At 34.9% G+C, this 12,499-nt stretch overlaps 1 protein-coding gene across 3 annotated transcripts in view; it reads left to right on the top strand.

Moving 5' to 3' along the window:
- Positions 1-12,499, top strand: part of ATP9B (ATPase phospholipid transporting 9B (putative)) — a 155,398-nt gene that overhangs the window by 76,608 nt on the left and 66,291 nt on the right. For all 3 annotated transcript variants that reach the window (XM_063159571.1, XM_063159562.1, XM_063159581.1), the window contains exons 10-11: positions 1,357-1,432; positions 8,377-8,453. In XM_063159571.1, the coding sequence (XP_063015641.1) occupies positions 1,357-1,432; positions 8,377-8,453 (153 nt within the window). The remainder of the gene's footprint in view (positions 1-1,356; positions 1,433-8,376; positions 8,454-12,499) is intronic.

Below are 12,499 nucleotides of genomic sequence, written 5' to 3'. Positions count from 1 at the left end.
AGATGTAGGAGTATAACAAATAATTCTTGCAGTATTAATTCCTGAGGTGAGAATCAAAAAATAATTCTCATTTTTCTTAATTTAAAGCTAATCTTATAGAGCATTAATGATTTTTCACAGAATATTCTGAATTGTAAGGGACCCACAACGATCATCAAGTCCAAATCTTAGTGAGTGACTCATAATGGGGATTGAAACCATAAACTTGGCATAATTAGCACCATGACCTAACCAACTCTGCTAATCCCAAGATTGTCAGAATATAAGTCTTGATTCAGAATTGGTGGTTTTCATCTTAGGGCTAATTCCATATCCTCCCCCTCTTCCCCTCTGTTTTTGCCAGAATGGTTCTCCATGCCTTTTAAATAACAATTTTTCCTCGCTTAGGAGAGTAAGAGCTATAGTTTCCTTGCTATATTGGGATCTCTTGATCTATGCACAAAAAGTTATGTGTTTAATTGGAGATTTTTCTTTTTTTAGAAACAGAAATTTCTGTGCAGCTCTTCCTGTGCTTGGTGATTGTTTCAAAATAGAAATGAAAAATGGGCATAGGTTTTGATTATTGACAATATGTATATTGCATACTTTGATAAATAAGTCATCTCCCCTTTCTTGCAAAATGTTTAGCTACAATCTGTAATTTGATCAAATACACTTGATTATCCTACCTCCTAAAGTTGTAAACAGCACATTTCACAGCTGCTAATGAGCAACAAATCTGTACATGCTCCAAATTGATTATGAGAGATTGTCTGTTTACAATCTGCAGATCATTATTGCTTGGGAGGAGAGAGGGGAGGAAAAAAAGGGGATGTTTAAAGTAATCAGGGAAGCAGTTTTCCATTGGAAGTATTTTCCCAAGGAGTATATATTTTGTAAGCATGTAGTAAGATAATACAAGCCTGTGTTTCATTTTAAGTTGCAATATTTTTCCCTGAAGTTTATATGATGTTGATCAGGTGCAAAGTGATGATCACCATAGCTCACTGTAAGAATTATACATGATTTAAATACAGAACAGGGTGTGAATTTTTGGGAGTTAGTGTTCATAACTCACCTTAAGTGCATGCTGTAACATACTGCTCTGCAGGTTGATACATCTGAGGAAAAGAATATGTTACTTTTAAAATACTTTTGACTAGTTCTTTTAGAATGATTGGGTAGAAGTAATATGAACTTCAAACGTCATTTCACTTTTTAGACAGTGTTTTGTATCTGTGTATGTGCAATGAAAGCTATTATACAGTGATTGATACAAGGTTGCAAATATCCCATGTCAGTTATTCAGATGGTATAACATGGTACTTAACTTCTTGCAATGGCGATTCCCTTATTAGCTGTTCTTATTTTTAACAGGAAGACAGTGATCCTGCAGTTCATGAAAGCCTTAGCATAGAAAATACATTATGGGCAAGCACTGTTGTTGCTTCGGGTAAGTGCTGCAATACAAAGCTGCCAATGTATCTAAATACTTCCAAGGAAATGCATCCTTTTTTTTCAAAAGTCATTAATATTTCACATTGTAAAATACTTTTATCTTCCAGGCTATTAAACTGTTGCTTTTCCACCTTCCCGTTGGTTTTATCATGCTGCTCTAAATATTTTCATACATTTTTAATCCTCCTTAATAGCTTTGGGGGTTTCTTAGCTTCAGTTTTGATCTTTCAGTATTACAGTCCCTTGTAGCCCACTGACATCACTGACCTTTTTGATTTAATTAAAACTTTAAGTTGTAAGGTGCTCTTTTCAATCATAGTGGATGCTTTTCTGTGCTGAAAAACAAGGGTAGTTTTGTATTTTTTAGGAGCTTTTCTTCTATGTATACTCTGTGATTAGTATCTTCTATTAGGCAAAGTCTTAATCAGAGAGAGTAGATAAGTTTCAAAGTTAGGCAATTTTAAAATATTGGGATCTAAATATTATTACTGTTTCATGTATGTCCCAGATATTATAAATGAGTACACATTAATACCTAGATGCTCTATTCAGACTTTAAGCCATTGTAACTTCTTGATTTTTAGAGCAGAAATTTTTTTTTTTCATTTTTGCTCTATGTAAGAAAATTCAAAAGGGCAGTGGTTATTCTGCATGACAACGGAGAATAAGAAATTGAGAGAGCATGATTTCTGAAGAGAGCTAGGATTTAAGATGGCGAATTGGAACAATTAGAAACAGCCAAGAAATGGGAAGGAACTAAAGAAATTTCCAGCTAAATTGTAAAGTTAGTCCCTACTATGAAGACTTCTTACATCAGTGAGGGGCCTGCTGGAAGGATGTGGGGAAGAGATGAATTCTGACGAGGTAGAAAAGAAGTCTGTGACTGAGCACTCCCTTCCCAAGTGTTGAAAAGACAGTCATGATCTTTGATTGTTAGTGTTGTTTGGTTTGATTGCACTGGAAAATTATTACTGGAAAATTACCACTCTAAAACTGTGGTCAAATGGATGATGCCTAAAGCTGTCCTCAGGTTTTTAACTTTGGATAAAAAGATGCTTCTCATGAATTATAAATTTCAATACTGTATAAACATGATTTGAATTTCCTTTTCCTCAAATCTATGTGGGGAAGAAAACTACAAACAAAGACTATGCATTTGCAAACTCTTTAATTCTGAATCAGTATATTTGAATTTTAATTGAAAGCTGTTCATGTTTTCATTTCCATGGTAGATGATTTTGTTTAGAAGTGTAGCTATTGACTGATTGCTCTTGGTCTGCTATTAAAATTTGGCACCTATATTAATGGAAACAGTTCTCCCTAAAATTTATACCTTAGGATGAGTTTGACTTTTTTACTTCTGAGGGGTCTTGTGAAAGTTTAATTATTTATGAAGGACTTTAGCTCATTATTAATTATGGCAGTGGAAAAACATAGAAAAAGATAATTCTCTTGTTGGGACATAGTTTTTAATAGTGGAATAATACTTTAAGGCAGACTAAGGGCAAACTCACTGAACAATACAAGGTAAAAAATATTGAATGGCTCTTCAAGACTGCAATGCCTTCTGAAGGGAAAAATAGTGTGATCATGAAATTAAAAATTGTGCTGTGGTGTGCATACAGAAGTTACCTTGAATTTAGGTACCAGACAAAAATAATTTCCTTCAGTAACTGATTTTGTGACATTAATTATATCTAACCTCTGGCATATCATTCATTTCACTTACCTAATTTCATGTATTAACTGCAATTTGATACCATGGTAATGTGCTTCTCTCATGTAAGTATTCATTGTCCTGTAGGCCAAAAATCCAGATCTTAAGAATTACTCAGGAACTGTGTGGATGTAATTTTAGCATTTGATAGGATTAGCCCTTCAGCAAAAACTAGGAAATTATTTCCTTCAGTCTGTTGCTTATCTAATAAGACATTTACAGGATCTTAGAGGTACACTGTGCATATAGTCTTGAGGAAGACCATAAGGTAAAACATCTAGCAAATTGTTAAAATTAAGATGCTCTAGATCTGGTTGATAACTGATGCATCATTCAGTTGTTTCCATCTCACTTCCAAGTTGAATGTACAAAACTAAGTTAGAACACTTGATGCTGAGCTAATTAAATTTGCTTGGGTTTTTTTTTAAAGTAGATTTAATAATTGAATTTCCAAGATTTGTGACAACTGAAAATCTTAATAAAAATTCTGGTCACTGTCTGACTGCATTATAAACATACATAAGTGACTTGCTTAAACCTGCCATGGCAGGATATCAAAGGTGGACTCTGCCTACACAAGTTTGCAGGTGCCTCTGCATTCTCTCCCCTGGTATAATCAGTCACAGCCTTTAATTATATCTGAAAAATCTAGTGGAAGAATATGCTTGTGCACAGCTTCTATACATAAATGACACTAGGATTTCATGAAAACAGAAGAATAAACAGCTTGTAGTATGTGAAAGTGGGCAGTTTTTCTGCTCTGTAGACAGCTACTTCACCCACACTTGTACCTGATTTCAATGTCCTCACTGTCTAGGTTCACAGTTCTGTTACACACATTTTTCACTGGAAAAAGTCTATGATGTCTGTGTGCAAACCTAATAATTCTATTACTGTTCCACTTTGGTTCGAGAAAGAGGATTTGAGGCCTGAGTCCAGATAGGGGAGGGTAGAGTTCTGCCCTGCAAGGTTTCCTGTATATCTCTTCATTTACCCTAAGACTCTTTAGTATGACAGTCTTTAATACTGTCTAGCTTGAAAGGCTGCTCCCTCCAGTGCTCTCTAAGCAGCCTGGACAGCATCTGTTACTAAGCCAAGCAAATGTGTGACTCATTGGGACCCTGTTAGGCCCTTTCCAACCCCTTGTAGGTTGTTATAGTGTTCTGGGTCAACCTAACACTATTATCTTGACATATTACTGACTGATGGTGTCGGTCTCAGGAGCAGAGAGAGCTACATCACTGACACCCAGGAAAGGAATATGTACCTGAGTTGCAGACACAAAGCCTAATTTAATTTTTAAAAATGGTTTTGTATAGGACATACAGGACAATTTTTGGGTGAGGGGCTCTCCTCCCAGTGATTAATAGATGTTGAATTTTCTGACAGAACTCTGACATATTAGAAAAACCACATTGCATCATGTAGGATAGCCCACTATCTCCAGGATAGATGCCACTGCTACTTGTCAAGGTGATACAGAGGGTCAAGGTTAGGCTGGGAAAAGTGTTTGGGGAATTATGTGGGGAATACCTCAGAAAATTTGAGCTCTGGTTGCTGATGCCATGATAATTCTAGAAGAGAGAGACCACAAATCAATTATTTCACAGATCAGTAACAGTAAATTTAAGTGTATAACGGTTTCAAGAAATCTTATCAACCGCATTTTGAATGCAGATTACCAAAGCTCATGAGAATATCAGAATACTACAGTAATGGATTCTACAGAGAAAAAAAGCACCTATTGCTAGAACAGTAGAAGTGACAAGAAAAGTATTTGCTATAATTTAAGACTTTTTTGTTTTCTTCATGAATTTTGGGAACCAAAAAATTGATTCAACAAAATTGTGTAATTCCAAACAACTCAAGAATAAACTATTCTATGTCATTTTTTGTATCAAAATATAATGTTCAGAAGAATGAGGTTACTCAAATTTGTACATTTGGAAGGCATTTACTTTCCCTGCATTTAGTTTGTCGCTTTACCCCTTAAAAGAATAATGAGCTAAATGGGAGGGGGGAAGGGAAAACCATTTTACTGCGCCTAATATATACCCAGTTTCAAAACTGATAGTTTAGATATCTAAATGGAGATTCCTACTGATACCCAATTTGCAAGGCTTTTTGCCCTTTGCTGTAAAGCTCTGACAGAGATCTGGTGATCGTCTGTATGATGCTTATCCTAACCCTAAAAAAGACAAAGATTAATGTGCCTGGATCACACTGGAAGCTTCTGGCAGGGATGGAAATCAAAAGCCTTTTTCTCAAGTCCAAAGCATGCAGTCATCCTTTAGTTATTCTTTAATAAGTGAGATAGGAAAAAAATATTCTGACTTATCCACTTACAAGTTGTGTTCTAGCAGGTTTTTTAAAAGTAACAGTAAGGCACAGAGTCTCTGTCATTCTTAATATCTGTATTATCACTGTGGAATTAATAACAGTGCCTGAAGGAAAGGAAATTTTGGTTAGTGAAAACTTGCAAAACTACTGTCCCTGGAGAAACACTTCTAAATATAAGCAAGTAACTTAAACCACTGAGTTTTCTGAAAACCTCTTAGTTTATCTTCAATTAAATTACTTATCTTTCAGATGCTTTGTGCTTGTGGCATCAATGACTGTGGTGTTTGTGCTTATTGAAAACTTCAGTAGATTTCATTTCAGAAAGGGAGAAAGGACAGTTAGCAGTTAAATTTTAAAAAGCCTCAGAAGGTCCACTACAGTATGGACTTTAGCTTTTTGTTCTCCACTTGTGGTAATGATTAGTGTGGTTCAAATGCTGAACAAGATAATGCAGCTTTCTGAGAAACCTGCTGAGATACCTATTAAGAGAAGATTTGTATTAATGAAATTGCATCATCATTTTGGCAGATGTCAGTCTTGTGAAGTCACTTTAGATAAAATCAGAACAATTTATATAAATGCACAGCTGTCAAAAGCAGTATTTTCTGCCAACTCCTACCTATGACTTTAATTAATTTGAGCACACCCTGGTTTTTCTGTGGTTCATACAGTGAAGATGTTTGCTTGGGAGACAGCAAAATTGGAATCATCACACACGGGATCCAGAGTATGCTTGGCTATCACAAGTCTGCTTTTCTTTTTTTTCTAGGCCCACATTTGTTCTAGGGTTATGTCCTAACTTCTCTCCCCAGCATTAAGCACTCCCCCCACAGCTGTCAGGGATTGCCCAGTGTAGGAGAGCCAGTTTGCTCCTTATGCAATAATAGGGGAGTCGGTGCTTTCAGTAAGCTGAGGCCTGCGGTACGGCTGTGCTTCCAGAAATCCCAGCTTGGATTCAATTCGTTATTGGATACCAGAACTGTACCTGCTGCAACCACTGTGGGACAACAATGAAACTACAGATAAAGCTCCCTGCACCAATGTACTTCAGATTTAAGGAGCACTTAGTTATCACTGATACTGTGCTGATGGCACAAAGTTTAAAATCTAAGATCAATGACTTGTTATAAGCAGCAGCTTAGTCAGATCTAACCAAAATTCTGCTCTAAGTTCAGTCATCAAAATGGAATTTGTCTGACTTTCACCTTTGAAACCAACTTTTCAAAGAACAAAATATGAGACAAGTAGGACAGTTTGTTTTTCTGAGCTGCAGCAGCCAGGCAAAGCTTTGAAGAAATGTGCCATCTGGAGCGTAGAGTCCTCCCAGCTTCTACTGAACTAGATACCTGTGAAGGCAGAGGTTGCTGGAGTGTGCAGGAGGAGATTCCCTACAGCATATTGTCCAATATGTTCTGACTATTGGACACAGGTCAGCTCAGGATCACTCCAAAATAAAGTGCCCCAAAGGGATATGTGGCCATTGGTTGGAGACAGTAGAAAGGGCTTAGAAATTATAGATTAGTGACTATTGGAGGAATTTTGGGGTGGCCTGGGCATTGATCAGTGGGCATGAGCCAATGGTACTGTGCATCACTTGTTTCACTTTGGTCTTTGTTTTCTTTTGGGGGGAGGTGGGGTTTGGTGTTTGGTTGGTTGGTTTTAGTTTTTGTTTTTGGGGTTTTTTCCTCTTTATTTCAATATTTATAATATTATCACAAGTATTACTACTATTGTTGTTATGTTTACTTTGTTTCAATCATTAAACCATTCTTATCTCAATCTGTGAGTTGTGATGAGATTTTTTTTTGGTTTTGTTTGTTTTGTTTTCTTTTCAATTTTTTTTTTCTTATCCTCCTCACCATCCTTGTCGTTGGTGCTCTGGGGAGGAAGTGAGTGAACAGCTGCATAAAACTTAGTTGCCTGGGGTTAAACCGGGATACATTCTTATTTTTGAGTAAATGCAGACATCTTTAATGCAAACATCTTTCACTATCATTATTTTTGTCTTTGGGAGTTTCTTCAATTTTTTACAACCTGTTACACTACAAGAGTAGTGATAGCAGATCTTATATGGGGTTCTAATTGCCAAAGACTAAGTTAATGTCAGACAAACATGTAATACTTCTACTTTTTAAAAAAGTTTTCTGAGTATGCAGTTTTTGAATAGTTATGTTTATTATTTCTTCATATCATAGTGACCCCCAGAAAAATCACGTTATTGGTTGTACTGCCATAAAACCATTTCAGGTAACCTGATGAAGTAATAGAAATAGGAAGTGTTATGTAACATATTAATAATATAAATAATTTTTTTTAATATAAAAATTTATTAAGTCATGCTGAAGCCAGATTTTCCTATACCATGCTGTAAAAAATGGCTAAAAATAATTTTAAAATTAAAATTTTTATAAGCTAATGAAGATAATATTTATGTATAACACTCTGTCAAAGTAATTAATTGGCTGAATCAGATTTTACTTCATTATAGATGGCAGAGGTAGCAGGCAATTGATGTGTGATGTGTTCAGCACCACTTTACTCATTTTTTATTCACTCTGCAGTTATTTATGCTGTCCTAACTTCTGAAAACAGCTGGAGGAAATTTTAAGTTTAAATACAAGTTTCTAACCAGTTTCCATTGGAAGTATTGTTTCCATAAAAAAGAAGGAAAGCATGTTATCATCTTTACAGATGTTTATTGCAGAAGTTAAAATAATTCTTCATTTTTCATTCTGAAAATCAGCACTCACAGTGTTATGCAGAAATGTTGGGGGTTTTTTCATACAATTGATTTATTTAAGGAACTAAATTAGTGCAAGTTGTAATTTGGGAACATCTTCTCTCATTTACCTGACACCTCTGGGGTTTTGTTTGTTTTTCAGGAACTGTAATTGGTGTTGTTATTTACACAGGCAAGGAAACACGAAGTGTAATGAACACATCCAATCCAAAAAATAAGGTAAGTTAGTCTTACTCTGGAATTGCCACATTCTGTTCTCAGAAAACTTAAAAAGAGATGTACCTAAACCCAAAAATCTAAAAGCTTTTGCTGTGGTGTGTTTCATGTGTGCTGCTGCCTTGAATTTTGGTACAGTCTGCTACAGTCTCCTTCTGAAAGTAAAATTATATTTCCTTTAGCTAGGAGTGTTACAGGTGGTAATGTGGGCATTTGCCTTTGAAGTATCAGTGTTCCTCTTCAGACCTTTATAATACTGTCTCACAGCTAAATATTAATTTTCACTTCTCCCAGATTATTTTACTGTACAGTATTTGGTTAAAGGTAGACAGTAGTTTTAAGAAGTGTTTGAAGTTTATAACAGAATACTAAAGTTTATTCAGGCTACCAGTGGTGGTAGAACAAGATGTTCCAGTCACTACCCAGAGCACTCTTCAGTGATTTTTGCAAGCAATTAAAACATTTTCAAGAGATTTTTCCGTCAAGAAGATACCAAAGGTTTCAATGCTTCCCTCTGTACAAGATTCTTTCAGGTCTAAACAAAGCAAATAGCTCTTCACTTAATCAGTAATGTTTCTAATGTAAGTTGGGGAGCACTCTCAGTTTTAAAGAGATAGAACTTCAGCTGTGGGCTGTACCTTACAACCTAGACCTGTGTTTAGTAAGAAGATAATTATATTAAGAAAGAAAAAAATTATTGCAAGAGGTTTAGAAAAACAATCATCAGTGACAGGTTACCATTTTCACGCCATTCATAATAAGTTGCTCTGAGTACGAACATCAAGAGTGAAATGATAATACAAATTGCTTGAAGCAGTTATTGCAGTCCCCTGAGTGTATTGATTTGTGTTTCTAATAAAGAGATGCTTTTAAATGTCTCATTGACAGAGACAGGTGATATGTACCATTATGAGGATTAAGATGGCCTTTTATTATTTTAATCTTTGTAACCTGCATTTTAAAATAATAGAGTAAAATGGAACCAGAATCTTTGTGGTGTATGGTTATTTTCTCTTCTACCTGATACAAAGATGAGTCCTTTAGTATAGAATCTTTCTCTCAAGAATTCTGAACAACTTCTCCCTAATAAATAACTTGCACAGGTGTTTAAAATGAAATTATTTAATGTAGCAAACTGATAGGGAAGTATGCATCAGTGTACCATGCATTACCTAAATTCAACACATTCTGGGGATGTATTAGGCTTTTAGTTAATGTTAATTTTTTTGTATGTGACTATTTCAACAATAATATTGGCGTGGAGATTTTGTCTCTGTGAACTGAACAACCATGTTTAAAGACTTAACCAACATTTAACATGGCCAGTAAGGATGAATTTGGGAACTGAAAACAGGAAAACACTTAGAACTCTCAGAGCTGAGTAAGTGATAAAATGGAGTACTCCACTGTAAAAAATAGTTGTCATTATTTTTAAGGTGTAGTTTTAGCTGTATCTTTATTTGCAGTTTGCATCTTATTTTCTCTTAATCTTCTACCATGGGATGAGATTGGTTTGCATACTTCTGTATGATGAGACACTTGCTATCTGTAGGTGATATTTTGTGCTAGCTAACCATGTAGAAGGTAGACAAACAGTACTCAGTTCATTCCTCCTCTGTGTATTCAGGGATCCTCCGGTGTTTTCTCAAGCTTGAAAATAATGGTTACATGTTAGCTAGGGTATGTAGCATTAGGACCCAAAAGGAGGGCAGAGGGAGTCTAAAATAATCTTTGAGAGTAGAAGATGTATTACATTGGAGAGATTAAAGATTTGAACATTTAAAAATAAAATTAGCATACAACTTGCTGAAACAAAATTAAAATTAAATTGATCAGTTTTGCTATTGCTGCAAACTTGAGAGGAAATAAGTCTGCAGCCTGTTCTGCTTTAGGAAAGCATTGTTTGAAATACCGTTCAAAACCAGTTTTAAAAGGCACATTGTCTCTCTCTGCTGCTCTTTGAAGAAAATAAAAATAACATTTTAGAGATTTTCCTGTACAGTGTGTTGATACACTCTTGTTGGGAACATAGTTCAATAATGCTGGTGTCTTCTTTCTCTGGGGGAAAGCAAACACTGAGATCTATGATTCCCAAATTACACTGTCAAACTGATACTCATATGTCCAGAAATAAGCAAGAAATTCATGGGCCTGACTCTTTTATCAGTACTCTCTTCATTGAAATACAAATAGGTGCTACAGCTGTATTTTTTGCTGGAAAATAATATTACTGCTGTACTTCATATTATAAATTTGTTTTTTTCTAATGATAGATTTTTAATTTGCCTTCTTAACACTAGATGCTTTTTGAATGAACCAATATTAAAATTTAAATGTGCAGACATGCTCTATAAATGCTCAGCAAAAGACTAAAACTGAAATAAGTTTAGGAAAACTTGGATAGGAAAAATTGTGAAATTTATGTACCTGTTCAAGCATGGAATTTATCTGTATGTTAAACTTAGAAGGATTTATTGTGTTTACTGAAGTATTTAGTCATTCAAGCAACAATTTTCTTAACTTAAAGTCAACGCTTACTTGTTTTATTACAATTGTAAAAATTGTTTCATTGCCTAAGGATGCAAACACAGTCTGAAAAACACAAAGATAGAGAGTGTAGAATTTTCTTAATGGATCAATTCAATATGTTTTTAATTCCAACAATATAAAGAAAAATTATTTCTGGCAAGGTTTAATTTCAGTCTAAAATGATATATGTTCTGCGCTTCGGATAAATGTGGAAGTGGTAACATCAACATTATAGTGTAATGACTCTCTGCATTTTACCTCATTGGCAGTCACATCAGCTTACTCAGGAATGCAGTTCCAGTCTTTAAAGGAAAAAAAAAATCAGATTGAATTGTGCTCCTCACAATGCTGTAATCAGTAATCAATCCTATTTGGATAGATATTCTTAAACCTTGGCTTTCTGGATGAAGTTGGACTTGTCAATGCTAAAGGTCATTTATAGGTGTTAATTAACCAAGAGGGAAATTAACAAACTAAGGTTATTTATTTATTTTGTCTGGCATTTTGCAGTGTTCTCATTCTTCTTTAAAGTGCAGAACAGTTTTTTGTTATCTAAATTCAGAGTTGCCTTTGCAGCTTTAGTCTTTATAGAAAGCAAGACTGTTGGTGCTACCCTTCTGCAAATGTGACTTGTTTCCATCAATGGAAACAGATTTTGGGGGTGAAATTAAAATACCACAGTATCCTTGGCAGGAGATGGAAATGTATTTTGTGTACTAAGATTGAAACATTAAAATTTCTTGAAGTTTTTAATATATATACACCCAGAACGTACACAGTAATGCATCAAAATTAGTAGAAATTATCTCAAATGGAACTGCTGAGAAACCAGTAGCCTCTCTAAAGGAGCTACAGCATGTAATCTGCCTAGTGTGCTTCAGATTAGTATAAAAATAGTTTTAATGTTGCTAATCCTTAAAAGCAGCATTCGAAACACTCTTTCTTCCCCCTTATTTTATGGAATTTTACATCTGCTGTTAAATTTTAACATCAGAAGTAAAACTTCATAGTAACCATTCAATGTTCATCAAAATAGTAATATTGTTTTTACCCTAATTCTTAACTAGCCTGAAAGCTAACTACTCTTTTGGTTCATGCTTTTTTTCCTTGTTTGCTGTTTTGATTTGGTTTTTTAACATATGAAAATCTCAAAAGGGTGGTTGGGGTTTTTTTCTTTTATTCTGTATATGTTCCCCTTGGTTATTTGAAAATGGCCTTGCTATTCTGGTAAACTGAGGCAAAATCACTTTGCTACTCTCTCTCTCTCAGTCTCTCATTCTTTCTCTCCTCCAAACATCTCTTTCTGGTTTTCTGTGACCAAACTTACTTCTCTGTGTTTAAAAGGCTTTTATCTATGCTCATTCTCCATTTTTATGAGGATGATTTTTGACAAATATTTACTAAAAAAAAGGATACCCTCCCTCCAATTCTTTATTTGGAGTGAAGTGGAGTGGCTTCATGTGGTAGATTCATGTTGTCCCAGAAGCTGATGCCACTTCAGCATAGCTATTTCAATATTC

This window comes from Melospiza melodia, chromosome 1 (assembly GCF_035770615.1).
Source record: "Melospiza melodia melodia isolate bMelMel2 chromosome 1, bMelMel2.pri, whole genome shotgun sequence".
NCBI lineage: Eukaryota > Metazoa > Chordata > Aves > Passeriformes > Passerellidae > Melospiza > Melospiza melodia.
The sequence above is the reverse complement of the archived record's forward strand: the minus strand, read 5'-3'. Positions and strand labels throughout refer to the sequence as shown.